The sequence below is a fragment of the Primulina tabacum genome, chromosome 3 (assembly GCF_025594145.1).
Source record: "Primulina tabacum isolate GXHZ01 chromosome 3, ASM2559414v2, whole genome shotgun sequence".
NCBI lineage: Eukaryota > Viridiplantae > Streptophyta > Magnoliopsida > Lamiales > Gesneriaceae > Primulina > Primulina tabacum.
In genome coordinates this window covers 10,904,708-10,919,235 of record NC_134552.1, presented here as the reverse complement: position 1 = coordinate 10,919,235, position 14,528 = coordinate 10,904,708, and the positions used below count along the sequence as shown (strand labels likewise).

At 37.0% G+C, this 14,528-nt stretch overlaps 4 protein-coding genes and 1 non-coding gene across 8 annotated transcripts; 3 read left to right on the top strand and 2 right to left on the bottom strand.

Moving 5' to 3' along the window:
- The first annotated feature begins 1,517 nt into the window (after positions 1 to 1,517).
- On the top strand, positions 1,518 to 4,315 carry LOC142540216 (protein NRT1/ PTR FAMILY 5.6-like). Of its 2 annotated transcripts, none has more exons than XM_075646197.1 (4): positions 1,518 to 1,790; positions 2,441 to 2,658; positions 2,742 to 3,286; positions 3,373 to 4,315. In XM_075646197.1, exons 1-4 carry the CDS (start codon positions 1,649 to 1,651, stop codon positions 4,235 to 4,237), a joined length of 1,770 nt encoding a protein of 589 aa, XP_075502312.1. In that variant the 5' UTR covers positions 1,518 to 1,648; the 3' UTR covers positions 4,238 to 4,315. The 2 variants fall into 2 exon arrangements, with proteins under 2 accessions (XP_075502312.1, XP_075502313.1); XM_075646198.1 differs by having other exon boundaries at positions 1,652 to 1,790; positions 2,404 to 2,658.
- A 629-nt stretch (positions 4,316 to 4,944) lies between these two features.
- Positions 4,945 to 6,278, bottom strand: LOC142538969 (protein MIZU-KUSSEI 1-like). Its single transcript, XM_075644265.1, has one exon. The coding sequence runs from the start codon at positions 6,067 to 6,069 to the stop codon at positions 5,287 to 5,289; it is 783 nt and encodes a 260-aa protein (XP_075500380.1). The 5' UTR covers positions 6,070 to 6,278; the 3' UTR covers positions 4,945 to 5,286.
- Positions 6,279 to 6,718: 440 nt separating this feature from the next.
- On the bottom strand, positions 6,719 to 9,799 carry LOC142540215 (protein RETICULATA, chloroplastic-like). The gene is made up of 7 exons (XM_075646196.1): positions 9,000 to 9,799; positions 8,811 to 8,909; positions 8,204 to 8,424; positions 7,969 to 8,038; positions 7,770 to 7,849; positions 7,429 to 7,493; positions 6,719 to 7,135 (listed from the first exon to the last, which is right to left on the bottom strand). Exons 1-7 carry the CDS (start codon positions 9,549 to 9,551, stop codon positions 6,942 to 6,944), a joined length of 1,281 nt encoding a protein of 426 aa, XP_075502311.1. The 5' UTR covers positions 9,552 to 9,799; the 3' UTR covers positions 6,719 to 6,941.
- A 440-nt stretch (positions 9,800 to 10,239) lies between these two features.
- On the top strand, positions 10,240 to 10,313 carry TRNAV-CAC (transfer RNA valine (anticodon CAC)). Its single transcript has one exon. It is a non-coding gene; the product is annotated as a tRNA-Val (tRNA).
- Positions 10,314 to 10,373: 60 nt separating this feature from the next.
- On the top strand, positions 10,374 to 13,724 carry LOC142540214 (PRA1 family protein A1-like). Of its 3 annotated transcripts, none has more exons than XM_075646194.1 (8): positions 10,374 to 10,722; positions 11,287 to 11,327; positions 11,480 to 11,558; positions 12,049 to 12,135; positions 12,210 to 12,298; positions 12,387 to 12,458; positions 12,533 to 12,651; positions 13,427 to 13,724. In XM_075646194.1, the coding sequence occupies exons 1-7, from the start codon at positions 10,565 to 10,567 to the stop codon at positions 12,634 to 12,636; spliced, it is 630 nt and encodes a 209-aa protein (XP_075502309.1). In that variant the 5' UTR covers positions 10,374 to 10,564; the 3' UTR covers positions 12,637 to 12,651; positions 13,427 to 13,724. The 3 variants fall into 3 exon arrangements, with proteins under 3 accessions (XP_075502309.1, XP_075502310.1, XP_075502308.1); XM_075646195.1 differs by having other exon boundaries at positions 13,375 to 13,432; XM_075646193.1 differs by lacking the exon at positions 13,427 to 13,724 and having other exon boundaries at positions 12,533 to 12,989.
- The last annotated feature ends 804 nt before the right edge of the window (positions 13,725 to 14,528 follow it).

The following is a 14,528-nucleotide window of genomic DNA, read 5'->3' as shown; positions in this document are numbered from 1 at the left end:
GGATTTTTTTTTTTATATCAAATATTTTTCTTCGAAGTATTGATGTGACATATACCATTTTCTCATGAAAGATCATCATTTTATGATGTCACGTCAGCACTCTGATGAAAAATAACTAAAATTGAAATAACAAAAAAAGGATTAAAATCATAAATTAAACTATTACAAGATTTTAAAAAAATAGAAAACTTGCATTTTACCATACCAAAAATAATTTTTTCCCCTTCGTTTTTTACATGTGATAACTATTGTTCAAACAAACACAATAAATCACTCCTCAATATATCTAAATATTGATTTTTATAATAAATACGGAGCTCGAGGTAGAGGTAGTGGCACCAGCCTCTCAACTTTTTATAAAGTTTTTGTATAATAAATAAAATGATGAAATTAAGAACAAACCCTAAACCGATTTACCTCCTTATGCATCCGATTTAGGGATGTCATTATTATTTTAATCAGTTTTAAGGTCACGTAGTTCTTTAAAAAAAAATTCATTTGACATATTCATTTTTTTGGACTTAACATACTGCCACTATCTTTGAGTGGACACTAGGGTAAACCTTCTGAACTAACGCAATAGCATTAGTCAAGCAAATCCTGTATGAAATATTCGTCTGATAAAATGTTGGTAGATAATCGAATCTATGATCATTGATCAAACGTTTATCTAGTCAACCAACCCAGACACCCTTGAGGAGTTGACCATATATAACATTATATATATAATAAATATTAAACCCGTTTAATCAAGAATGATTAAAAAAAGTAACGAATCCATGTGAACCCCATGCAAAGATCACGAGAAAAGCATCATATATATTTTGAGTCCATTGGTGCTTGTTACTTGTCAAATTCACTTTAATAATTTTATTTTCTTTAAGGGCTTTTTACGTCGGGTATTATTCTCTATTGTGATCATGGATTAACAACGTGGATAAAAAAAATTCAGTGCACATGCATGTGAATATTTGAAATCAAATTTGTCTTCAATTTGACCATACCAACAAATAAGGTTAAGGGGAATGGAATCTATCTTTCTTTTACCTCAAACACACTTTATCAAATTCTGTATTAATTTGGGCATCGTGTCCGAGTTATGTCCACCAACATAGAATCCTGCTAGACCTCGTTAAACTTTCCATATCAACGGTTCTAATTTCAAAAAAAAGTGGACTGAAATAGTGAAACTAGACAAGATTTCGAGTAATGATAATTTGGATGCGATTCAAAATCATTTTATTATTCATCTATGAATATTAATGATCCATAAAAATAAAAAAATAAAAAACCGTATTGTGGCTTTTGAAGTACTCGTTCTGTCAAATCAATTAATTTAATTTTAAAAAATGATTATATTTTAAGATATTATGAATTTTTAGGCAAAAAATGAAACAAGAACAGGGTTCGAACCAAATGAATGTATAATTCAACATAACATTTTTCTGAAAAAAACGGCTTTGTTTTCTTTCTTTTTTTTGGTTCTTACTTTCTTTCTTTTTCTCCGGAGACCGTTCTTGTTTCGAATCATGGTTTGACACGAATACTAGTCTATTCTAGATTATGCCATTATATAAGAAGAAGCAAGCAAGATTGCCAACCCACAACAAGATTACTTCTTGAGACATAATAACACTACCAAGAAAAAATGCACATAGAGCAAATCGAGAAACAAGAATCAGAAGCAATAGATGAGGAACAATGGGTATTCGATGCTTCTGTAGATCATAAAGGCAGAGTTCCTCTTCGAGCTTCCACCGGCACTTGGAAAGCCTCTCTTTTCATTATAGGTATTGAATTACATTAACCATGGCAAAATGTTTCATTAGGATATATATACTTGAAGCACGCTTTCATTCATAAATTACAGGGGTGACTAGGATAGTCATGTCCACTAGACTAACTTACGGGCCCTTTGTCTTGAAAACGAGTGCATATGGCATGCTGGTTGATGCACCTAACTTCTTTACAGATTCTTGTACAGCATGTGTTACAAGGATGATTTGTGTTATTCATTAATGGCTGAAACTGAACGAAGTTGTTACTATAATGCTATTACATGTTCACCATATTTGAACAGAAACTGGATTTCTATCTGTTCACAATCGAAGGATATGAGCCTTTTTCAAAGCACTAGATGATTCTCCACTCTTTCCAAGTTAGTGAAGCACAATAAATTACTAGGCCAAGAATCTGTTGATTTGACCTAGGAAATGATAATAATAATAATATAATAAAAAAGTACGAAAGTATTCAGATAGCATGAAAAAGAAAATTTGAGATAGTGATAATAAGAATTTCAGGCCAATAAGATCATAACTAGTACAAGGAAGACAGGCTTATTTTCTTATTGGTAGATGCCATTTTTACCAATGAAACGTGCCATTTGTTCCTTGGTTACAGTGTTTGATGACGCGCTTATTTTGGGTATTGTTTGCAGCAATCGAGTTCGGTGAGAGGCTAAGTTATTTTGGACTAGCTACAAGTTTGATCATATATCTCACTAAGGTGATCCATCAAGACTTAAAGACAGCAGCAAAGAATGTCAACTATTGGTCTGGTCTAACGACTATCATGCCTTTGCTTGGAGGGTTCTTAGCTGACGCATATCTTGGTCGATTCTCCACGGTTCTAGTCTCATCAATTGTTTATCTCCTGGTAACTTAATATATTTTTCTTCCAAATGATGTCAGAACAAAATCTTGAAATTGAAATATAACAACTTTTGATGCTACATACAGGGCTTGCTACTTTTGACGATGTCTGGAACCATCCCACATTTAAAGCCCTGTGACACGGGTTTTTGTCAAAAACCTCGCAGAATCCATGAAGTGTTCTTCTTCCTTGCCATTTACTTGATCTCAATAGGGACTGGAGGGCATAAGCCTTCACTTGAAAGCTTTGGGGCTGACCAATTCGATGACGATCATCCTGAAGAAAGAAAGAAGAAAATGTCGTTTTTCAATTGGTGGAATTTCGGGCTTTGCTGTGGTCTTCTACTTGGGGTGACCATTATAGTTTACATCCAAGATCACATTGGCTATGCCACAGCAGATATTATTCTTGCAGCAGTCTTAACTTCCTGCACGGTGATATTTTGTATGGGACGACCATTTTATCGTTTTCAAAAGCCAAAGGGGAGTCCCTTAACGCCAATGTTACAAGTACTTGTTGCAGCTATTGCCAAGAGAAATCTTGCATATCCATCGGAATCGGACCAACTATATGAGGTTCCTAAATCAGACATGAAACAGGGGAGGCTTGTTTCGCATACCAATAAGCTTAAGTAGGATAATCATTTCCCTCCATAGAGTAGTGGTTTTATTATTTGTTCGGATTTTAAGTAACTAATAATCTTTTCACATGTATCAGGTTTCTCGACAGAGCGGCAATAATTAGTAACAGACAAAACTTGTCAGATAATGAAATAAATCCGTGGAGATTAGCAACTGTAACCAAAGTGGAGGAGATGAAGCTTATAGTCAACATGGTGCCAATCTGGTTAACCACTCTGCCATTTGGTATTTGTGTAGCACAGGCTGCTACATTCTTCATCAAACAAGGAGCAACACTGAATCGGACAATCACTCAAGATTTCACAATCCCACCAGCCTCAATATATGCTATGGCAGCCATTGGGATGATATTTTCTGTCACAATATACGATAAAATCCTCGTACCCTTCTTAAGAAAAGTAACAGGCAACGAGAGAGGAATCAACATTCTCCAAAGAATTGGTATAGGGATGATATTTTCAGTTGCGACTATGGTTGTAGCTGCCGTGGTGGAGAGGAAAAGACTAAACATTGTGGAGAAAAATCCACTTGAGGGTTCAGTTTCGATGAGCGTATTTTGGCTAGCACCGCAATTTATTATAATCGGAATAGGAGATGGATTCACACTTGTGGGACTGCAAGAGTACTTTTATGATCAAGTTCCTGATTCAATGAGAAGCTTAGGCATAGCATTTTACCTCAGCGTGCTCGGTGTTGCAAACTTTCTCAGCAGTCTTTTGATAACTATAGTGGACCATGTTACAGAAGAGGAGGGAAAAAGTTGGTTCGGCAAAGATTTAAATAGCAGCCGGCTCGACTATTTCTACTGGTTATTAGCAGGAATTACAGCATTGAATCTTTGTGCCTATACCTTCCTTGCTAATCAATATTCTTACAAGAATATACGAGTAACAACATTAGCATTGGCCAATGGTCGTGAAGGTAGTGTTCTTTCTGTTTAGGATTAAAAATAAGACTTTGATGAATAACCTATTGATTCCCTTACAAATCGTGTAAACATTGTCATATTTACGACTTCACTGCGCGTATCTCACACCCCCACAAGAATATTTGCTGTGGGTGGTTAATGAAACACTATGGTAGTGAAGTGAATCATATCGAAGTATTTGGATGAGGGATATAAACATATGGAAGATCAAGAAAAGTGTTCATTGGGCTCCAAAGTTTCACCCCCATGACGACTAAGATCGTGCAACCATTTGAAAATTTAAAAAATTTTAGGGCTCGCAGTACCAAACATAGACGCTGTGAATATGGTCAGCATCCACAATTTCTGTGTAACATCATGCAGGTTTAAATAATATCCAATTTGTCTTGACTATGCTACACCTCGTTGGATCCCACATGTATTAATGAAGAACCATAACAGGATAATGTTTCTCCAGGCATAACACAGAGCGATCCAACATCAATACTAAAACTGTATCTTAATCAAAGTATTGTGTCTACTGTCCACATGGTTAAAATAGAGGCAAAAGGTTCAGCCCACTAGAAATATCACTATCGTTTAAAATTAGAGTTTGTAGATATTAAAAGCACTCCTCGAGGGAAGTAACAGAACAGGCAAACTGTAACATAGAATAAATATAAGAATCTTCTCTAACAAACGAACTTTAGATCACATTATCGAAGCAGTGATAGTATTTAAGTATAGCCAAATAGGGCCAAAGATCTGTTCTTGAAGGGCAAATCAAAACATTGTGTTTTAACATAGAGAATATAAGCAAAGAAAGGAAGTAAACAAAAGACGCTATACTTGAAGCTATTTCTAATGAAAAATCGCCCACAAAAACTCACTCGTAACTTCTAACACTCTATAGCTAGGCAGTCAAGTACGTTCCCACTAGTCCCACAATTTTTTCAGATCTTTTTTTCACAAAGTAAAAGATAAACTTAATCTCAGAAATGGCAAAGGATATTAAAAACAAAACCCAAATTTTCTGATCTTTCACAAAAATCCCCATCTTTTACTTGGTTGGTAAAAGAAGCGTCAGCTCGTCCTAAACAAGAAAACACTGAGTTCTTGACCCGGGCCATCATCAAGGTTGATCAAATGGAAAGACTCAGAGTCAGCACTCCCAACAACACACTCATAGTTAGCCCGCATGTACATGATTCCCTCTGAACCCGACCCATACCCGCATGGGATTACCCCCGCCCCGAATGTGATATTCTTCATCGTCTTCAGCATAAGCCTATTCTGCTGTGTGGCGTTGCGGCGGACGGCAAAGCCGAGCTTTCGCCCGTTGCAGCAGAGAGTCCACAGGGGGATTGAGTGAAGGGGGCATCGATTCAGCTCAGATTCGGCTGATTCCGCGGCATTGAACTCGAGGGCGATTCGCACTAGCCCACATTGCATTTCTTGGATAAGAGTGGTTGTGGGTATCGACAGCTCGAGTAGGAGAGAGGGCCGAGTATTGAGGCGGCTGTGTTGTATGCAGAACCGCACGTGCCCGCCTTTACGGGTGCCGAAGATGGTTCCAATCACCATCGTTCTGGAACAACGCGGCGGCGCATGGGGGATAGCTGCAGAGGTGGGGGTGGGGGTGGGAGTGGTAGGATCGGAGGAAGATGAATCACCTTCTTCGTGGGGGTCTCGTTCTTGTTCTGTGGTTTCTTTATTGGCGAAAGGTTTCTTGTCATCAAGGTCGTCCCGGAGTGAGGTGCTCAGGCGTTTCTTAACGGCGGAGTAGGGAGGTGGTGGGGTGGGGGAAGGGGGAGATGGGTTGAGGCATGAGAGAAGGAATCGACGGAGGGTGTCGATTTTCGTCATTATTTTTCGATTTTGTTTTGTTTTCTTGATGAGATGGAAGAACGAAACCGAGCAGAGAGGATTTTATTTTTTTTCTTTTTGATTTTTAAAGTTGAGAATTTTGGTTATGTGAAGGAGGAGTTGCAGCATGGCCTATGTTATGTATAGGCCAAGCTTGAAAATATGCGCATGAAATATGGAGGGAAACGGCAATAGCCGTTAAAAATGGGTTTTTTCTGTAATAATAAAATAAAATTTCAAATATCCGAAAATTAGCTGGATAACTAGGAGAAATTCGAAGCTATGGTTTTCTGTGAGCAGGTTTCACAGTGACAGGAAAATGCAGAACTTGACCGTTGACCAAATTGTTTGATTCAACATGGGATACAACGTGTGGAAAAATTACGGGGAGTGGGATATGAGTGGTACCATTTTCAAACTGGAAAACAGATTCCTCTTCTTTTTTCCTGGTTTGGTCAATGTTATTGTCTGTCAAATAAACAACGATGGGCCTTGGCCAGATCAAGTAATTGCTAATTAAATTGTGATTTCGGGTTGGAGTTGTCGAGCTCTTTTCGACTATATATAGTTGTTTTCTTATATTATGCAGTGTTGATAAATATTTGCAATGGGCACCATCTGATTCTTTTTTAAGCGGCGACGTGTATTTTTGTGCTTGAACTCAAATCTTCACATTAGATTGGTATTATTCCTGTTGCAGCTAATTGAATTAGCCAAGAATCCGTTCATTAAGAACACAACAATTATGGCCAAGTAAGTAGGTGTTCACTTTCCCCAGATGATATTGGTTTCTAGAAGTTTTAGGGGAATTGCTAGCATACTTGGTTTTTCTGCCAAACAAAAAATGAAAGGATGATTGCTTCTTCTATTGGTCATTGCACACCAGACCACCTCGCCCAATCAACAAACTGCATGCCACCATACACATTGTTGGCGAATCTTATGCCGACCGTAAAAGCCAATGCAACAGGTGGAACCTGCTTTGCCATTGGAGATGCCTCAACTATACGCTCGAGCCCATTGATAATCTGATAACGAGTGTTTGAAGAAACTGCCAGAAACACACCTGGAGAAGATATGATCACTTTAGCCGGAGGGAGGATATCGTTTCAGAATAAGCAATCATCGATAAAAGGGTTTCAAAATATCACATAAGACAGTCTAAAAGATATTTAGAAAGCAATGGGAAATCAGACTTTAAAGAGGTTAGCATATTATTATAATTCAACACTTCAAGAAAGATAGATTAGCACCCGCATCATTATTCTAGGTACTTTTCCCCGAAAAAGGTAGATTTGTGAATTTACAGAAATTATCATAGAGCTTTTAGTTGTAAGGACATGGAATAAAGCAACTTACCCCAAAGTGCTGCACTCTTCAAAAGTGGGGGGACTGGAATGTCATCAACGGATTTTCTAATGCTCCTGATGAAAAAATATAATAAGCAAACTTACCTTAAGAATGTTATAAGTTAAGCGTTGATATAGGTTAAATAAACAACAGGAAACTTTGGAGCATTATATTTCCTGATATAGGTTAAATAAACAACAGGAAACTTTTGTAGAAACATAAAAAAAATAGACGAGGAAAATATATTTTGATAATGATCGGTGATTTTGATCTCAATTGATAAATAGATAATAATGAAACTCATACTCAATGCAAAAGTTGGAAACAAAGCCTTCGGAACAGAAATATACCTCTTGGCTAACATAATCAAGTTTGCAATTCCTTGGCCAATAATACCACATCCAAATCCAACCAATCCATACATAATTCCCTGAAAACCATGTGTATATCAAAGAAAAAAGGGGAAAATAGGAACCACATTTATTTTTGCTATAATGTTCCTGATTCAGAAAATTGGGTCGTATCTATTGACAGAGGATGAAATGTTACCTTATAAAAATAGGTAGCAATTCTCTGATTTGTCGTAAATGTTGATCCAGGCCGTTCTGCTTCAAACACGCTACATCACAAAAACGTAGTGTATTAAATATTAACCAGTTCATCGACAAAAAACAGAAGCTGTGAATAAAATAACGTGCCGGATAGCATCCCCCAGAGTATACTAAAGCCATATGACTCCAATTTCATAAGTTAATAAACTCTATTTAATAAGAAGGGTAGAAACCTGCTAGGAAGAGCCCCATAAGCTCTCTTCATATGACCGAGATATCCTTGAGATACCGATGGCGATCCAATTCGAGCATACGGTGCTAGCATACCAACTAGAGCAACATTAACGACCACCCCGACTAGAAGATCCGCAGCATAAAGCTCAAATTCAGCCCAGAAGTCTTTTCCCCTCTTTTTCACTTCGGCAAATGTTGCACAGCATGAATCGATAACTATCTGAAAATAAAAACTAAGGCATACATATTTTTTTGCACGACAATGTGATGAGTAAACGTTAGTTATATGCCATGACGGTAAACACAGATAACACAGAACATTCTGTAATCATGAGTAGCCAGTAAAAATAAGAAAATTATCCAATCACACAAGGGAACTTAGTCAAATTGAGATTATATACACAGGTCTATTTCATTGCTGCAAGTGCACAACTTAACTTGAGACGTTGAGTATCAAATGATGATATATTCATAATTTGGATATCCAGTGGCCCACTCTAAGCTAGCAGACAACATGGAGTGAATCCAGATTTTGTTCTTTGTACAACTGCTTCCACTAACTAAATGTGCTCTCCAAATGAAAAGAATGAGAAACAAGGCACAAACCTCAGTTCCGATTTTGAAGAGAAATGATGGATCAGCCAACATCCTGTTTCTAAGCCAAGCTGATGATCTTGTTAGGGATCCGAGGAGCCCCGTTGATCCCTACAGTCTCAACATGAAAAAACATCAATTATTGAAGTTGTGCTAGAATTCTTCTCGGCTACGCTTAATCTCACATCAAGTAAACAATACCTGCAAGTCCAAATATCTAAGAAGAAAGACTTTCCGGAGTCCCACCGTCTTGGCAGCCTCCAACATATCAGCTGGAAGGCTAATTCTTTGGGCCTCAGCCTCTAGAATAACCTCTTCAAACTTCAATATTGGCCCAAATTCTTGTTCTTCGTTATCACCTCCATTGTTATCCCCACCACCACCAGAAAATTTCCCATTTCCACCACTCCCATCAATGAAATCCCCACCACCATTACTATCAGGTGTGGATACATAATTTTTCTCCCCAATCCTATCATCTTTTACTACATAATCACCGTCACGTGCTTCGGTTTTGGTTGTCACTACTACAACAGGTTGAGGCTCAACCTCCCTATTCGATGCATTGACAATCACCAGTCTCTGCCTTTTGTTATTACACAGCAAATTCCCATTTGTTCTAAACCCGTTGACGTTGGAATTTCGAACATTTTCAAACATCAAACTTGAATCCCCAAAGCACCTGGACAATAGTATCTCATGCTGCAAATCCTTGAAACGGGCAACTCTAGCACTTGAAGAACAGCCCGCCATTTTGAGCTCAACAAGGTCAACAAAATTACTACTAAATAAGTGGGCAAACCGAAACTCGATGAAAAAAGATTAACTTCGAGAGAAAACTGGACTTGAGTAACATTTTTTGGTTCGTAAAAGTGAGGGAACCGGAAGAAATGAGGATAAAAAAGACGAATTTGAGGAAATCTGTACTGTTGCTGGAGTATGTAGCGAAGCAGAGAGACGTGCCGTTGGCCTCTTAATGTTTAGTGCATTGAGTAAGGTGTGGCGGCTATTAAATGGTTCATTGTTCAACATGTTACTCACGCGGGACCCTAATTTCAAGCGTGTAGAATGGGGTTTCTTCTTATGACAACTTTTGGACTATACTAGATTTATGGCTATACATGTTGTATTCTTCGGAATTGATTTTCTTTTATTATAATGTCTTTTTTTTTTAAAGTTTGACATAAATATTGACGATTCAAGAATTAACATTTGATCACATCAGAAGGAGAGAAATATTATAAATATAACATAGGATAATTCCAACGCAACGAGGTTTTAAGTGAAATTTTTTTTGGTACTTTATTATCCGCACTGTTCCAGAGCATTTTGTCATTTTTCCTTTCATGTTTATGCATGATTTGGTTTTTAGGTTGATCAAAATGTGGATTTATGTGATAAAATATATTATTTCCTAACATAGGAGAACAAAGTCCCTTTAGTCTGGGTGGTGTAGTTGGTTATCACGCTAGTCTCACACGCTAGAGGTCCCCGGTTCGAACCCGGGCTCAGACATCGTTTTTCGTTTTTTTTATTTTATATTATATATATAAAAAGCACAATTTCTCAAATTTACCCCGAAACCTTTTTCATTTTCATAATCTCACCAATCACATTCCTCTCCATCAAATCTACTCTCTGCAGCCCAAATTATTTCCACCGTCGTCAATTAAATTACGTTGTTTCCTTTTTGTTTTTCGATTGTTTATGCCTAGGGTTTCTCTCGATCTTCTGGATAAAAAAATTTGACTAATTGAATATTAGTAATGGATTGGGGAAACGTCACGACGGAGGATCTGATCGAGGCTCTGCGAGAAGTGGATTGGTCGTCGCCTCCGCGTCCTGTTTCAGAATTCTTTGCCCGATTCACTGTCCCGCGTTCTTATGCTAAATGGAACAGTCGTCTCAAATGCAATCTATATTAGTAGGATTCTTCTCTGTAACTACTCTCCTAAAAATATATGTGACGAATGTGATTACTGATTGATTGTTGTGTTCGAGTATGGATCGATGAATTGTTGCGTGGGGATGATCAAGGAATCCCTAGGCCGGCCGAGGGCTGCTTCCTTTGTAGACCGATACCGAAATCTGATTTCCGAGCAGAATGATTTCCGAGTTTCAGTGATTTTGAGATGTTTATTTATCCATTATATGATATGTATCGATAGTTTTATGATTGCATATTGTTTGGTTTCGTGATATGGAGCGACTGATAAGGAAAACAATATGAGAAACTGTGAGAAAATATGGGTTCAATGTCTGCTGTTTTTAATCTTTTGTTATCTTGCTTTTCGGTGATAGATATATTAAGTTTCTAATTTATCTAGATATATTAGGCTTCTAATTTATCAAGTGTAAAATAAATAAGGTTTAAATACACGGTCTAAGTTTTCTGCTGTTTTTTCTATATGTGCACCAGACAAGTTTGTCAAATGTTTTTTCCCCGCAATTCTAACTTGCTACTTATGTTGTTTTTATTTTTTTTCAGCTACCGGACCAATTATTTCATAATGATTGTCTTCATTCTTGGTAAGGAACCAAAGATGACGCAATTAGAACTTGAATCCATACATGCCATGCACTCACATGTGTATGTTTGTGTTTCTGTACATGTCATGCTATTTGTATCTATGCTTATCTTTGATTTCTAATAAAAGTATCTTCATGCTTCGGAGTTTCAGGGTTGGGATTTCTTCGGAGACCACTTGCTATTGTAGCTGCATTAATGACAGCACTGAGCATTGCGTTTCTGAATGATAGGTATGAATTTCTAAAGAAGCTGCCTATGTGTGTTATTTTCTTACGGGTATTTAATCCGAAGTCCGTAAGAATTCGTCATCAATATATTTAAGTTATTTTTTGTTTTCCTTATTTGGCTGGATGGATGATCTACTCTGGAATCAAATGAATAACATGCAATTGGGATATGGTAGACAGCAGTCACTTTAAGTTAGTCTAAAGCAAATTATTGTTGATTCAGCTGAAAAAATGACTGATAGCTGTTATGTTTTATCTACAAGTTAAATTTGATATTATGCTCCTTTTATTGTTGTGCCATGGCTACTATTCCATAACAAGGCTATGAAGAAATTATGGTGAACAGTTGATTTTCATTTGAACTATGTGGGGTGGTTGGGTCAATATAATGATTCCGCCATTTCCATGTCCACCTTCTTTGGTTAAGTGAAGCTAGAGCTGATTCATTTAGATATATTAGTTATTATTTCTTTATTAATAAATATCCATACAGCTTTGCAGGTACTTTCAGTGAAAAGGTCACGAGAACTGCCAGGAAGTTTTCTCCACATTTAGCTGCCAAAATGAGACCTCCACTTGCGTAAGTTCATTTGCAACTTTGAAATTGTTAAGCATCCTAACGCTGTCCCTTACCTAGATATGTCATTTATTTAGGCCTGTAATTCGTGGGCGACCATCTGCAAAAAGAGCAATTCATGTATGTGGACAACCTCGTTGGGTATTTGGCTTGTTATCTTCTGCGGGTAAGGAATTTTTTAGCTCTTTCCATAGAAAAGAAGTGTCATCTGAAGAGTAAGCTGTGGTGATTTTTCTATAATATTCTACTTGCAGTTGGTTTCATCCTCTGGTTTGTTTCTTGTGGCCTTCTTACTCTCTTGTGGGCGCTCGCCATCGGACTTCTTGGTAAAAAAAGTTGTGGCTTTTTTCCTTTGTGATTCTAATGGCCTCTAATTATAAAATCCCCTCTCCCTCCTCAGCCACCCTCATTCATGCAAGCTTTAGAACACCAAATCTCAAAGCTCGTCTGAACACATTCCGCGAGGAATTCCGTTCAGTTTGGCGCAACTATAGTGAGCTGTAGCTAGGGAAAGACAAAGTAAGTTACTTTGCTTTGACCAATGTCTAATTAATCTCTCTGTCTTCCTTCCTCTTAATTTTTGTTGTGTATTTTTCTTATATGTAGTGGTTGTCTTGTTTGTGTGGTTGCACGATTGTTTCAAGGGGGATTATTTTTCTTTGTAGTCTCGAAACTGTGGAAAATATTTATTTTCTCGAGACTGTTTATGTGGGTACAATGCCTCATGTATTGCTTTATCCTAAATTACGTCATTTTTTTCTTTGCAAGAGTACATTGCTGGCATCATAATTTTAAATCACACATTTTCTCCGACATTGGGGAAACAGGATAGGGGAGTAGTGCTTAACTAAAGAATACAGCTTTAGTTTTTACTATCTGAATATCATGGTATTAATAGTTAGTGTAAAAATGAGGAAATAGCGGAACCTGTCTTACTACTGGTTCAAAAATCCTGGTGTCAGTTGAAAAACAAGCTGCCAATTAACAACTGTATTTAATATAGCGTACCTTTCTCTCAGTTTCTAAATAAAATGGCAAACTTCACCTTTTATCCTTGTGATTTATTTGAAGTTAATGGTTAGCATGTGTAACGAGCAAGCATTTAGGCATCTTGTGAATGAGTTATTATTCACGTTGAACAAATCTTGTCTCCATCTTCGTGCGGTGGATCTGGTTAATCTTACTAGTTCCCATGTTATGTTACCATGTGAAAATCAAACTCCTTTTCCGATACCATCTCAGGTACTAAGCCTGCCGTTAGAAATCTTGAGATGATATTTGCTTCTTTATGTAGGGTACTTGTTCGTCGTGGTAGCTTTTCAACTTTTTTCTGTATCATGCCTTCGAATTTCAAGAAAGCAGATTGGTAAAAGGTTGTAAATTTCTTGAACTCCTTGTTAGATTTCACCTGTTATTGACGGTTGTGATTTGGTTATGTGAAATTTTTTGGATTTTATATTAAAGAATTCCTATTATGGTGAACCTTTGTCTGCTTTTTAATATTTTGTACCAATTTTTATCCGAGAAAAGACTAGTCATTGATACTAATACTTGTTGTACATGTTTGAAGACTAAAAAACCATATATTAGTTAGTGTCAGATCTTAAACATTTTGTACTCAAATATTACATATTACTACCAAATTTTTAATGTTTTGTGTTGAATTTCATCCGAGAAAGCTCTAGTGTATAAATATTTTGTCTGAAACAGGGATTGCGGACAAGAACTAAACACAGATACGAGAATGTTATTGGGGATTCATAGATCATTTAAATATCAACCGTGAATGCAATATGCAATCTTTTCGCTAAAATATATCTATGTGAACATAAAAGCCGTTTGTGAGCGCCAAGCCTCCACCGGTATACGTTAGACTTGGCCCTTGGTCCTTGGATAGTGGATACCCCCCGAAATATGAAATACGAGACCCCATGGGATCCAAGATAAAGCATCAGGTATTCGATTAAATCTCGTAAATCGGAATTGATGGGTGATTAAATATCTTTTAGAAATAAAATAACATTTATCTTTCTTTAAAAACTACGGAAGAAAAAGTGTAAATATTTGTTTTCATATAAGGTAAATAACCGACAGAGTGCCCAACTTCAATATGTGCATTTTGAATTGACTAGGAACTTCCCAACAAAACATTTATAGATTGAGACGAGACGAGAATGCAAAGGGTAGGTGAATTGGTCGATATTGGGAGCGTGGATGCCAAATTCCTTGCAAATGGTGACAAGATAATAAATTAACTACGAATCATCAGTCATATATCTTGACATTTACTCGTGTATATCTGGACATTTACTGATAAAATTTTCGCGCATTTAATTAAAAATAGTTGCGAAAACCTGTACCTTTCTCATAATCAATGAACGCAAAACAATTTCTAT

What these genes read in the sequence shown, in the direction of transcription:
- LOC142540216 (XM_075646197.1), top strand. Translation starts at nt 1,649, where the DNA reads ATGCACATAGAGCAAATCGAGAAACAAGAATCAGAAGCAATAGATGAG. An exon ending in AGCCTCTCTTTTCATTATAG is followed by an intron (nt 1,791 to 2,440) that starts GTATTGAATTAC and finishes TATTGTTTGCAG; the next exon opens with CAATCGAGTTCGGTGAGAGG. An exon ending in CATCAATTGTTTATCTCCTG is followed by an intron (nt 2,659 to 2,741) that starts GTAACTTAATAT and finishes TGCTACATACAG; the next exon opens with GGCTTGCTACTTTTGACGAT.
- LOC142538969 (XM_075644265.1), bottom strand. Translation starts at nt 6,069, where the DNA reads ATGACGAAAATCGACACCCTCCGTCGATTCCTTCTCTCATGCCTCAAC.
- LOC142540215 (XM_075646196.1), bottom strand. Translation starts at nt 9,551, where the DNA reads ATGGCGGGCTGTTCTTCAAGTGCTAGAGTTGCCCGTTTCAAGGATTTG. An exon ending in TATGGGGCTCTTCCTAGCAG is followed by an intron (nt 8,039 to 8,203) that starts GTTTCTACCCTT and finishes TTTGTGATGTAG; the next exon opens with CGTGTTTGAAGCAGAACGGC. An exon ending in TTGCTACCTATTTTTATAAG is followed by an intron (nt 7,850 to 7,968) that starts GTAACATTTCAT and finishes CATGGTTTTCAG; the next exon opens with GGAATTATGTATGGATTGGT.
- LOC142540214 (XM_075646194.1), top strand. Translation starts at nt 10,565, where the DNA reads ATGGATTGGGGAAACGTCACGACGGAGGATCTGATCGAGGCTCTGCGA. An exon ending in CTCAAATGCAATCTATATTA is followed by an intron (nt 10,723 to 11,286) that starts GTAGGATTCTTC and finishes ATTTTTTTTCAG; the next exon opens with CTACCGGACCAATTATTTCA. An exon ending in TGGCTTGTTATCTTCTGCGG is followed by an intron (nt 12,299 to 12,386) that starts GTAAGGAATTTT and finishes TTCTACTTGCAG; the next exon opens with TTGGTTTCATCCTCTGGTTT.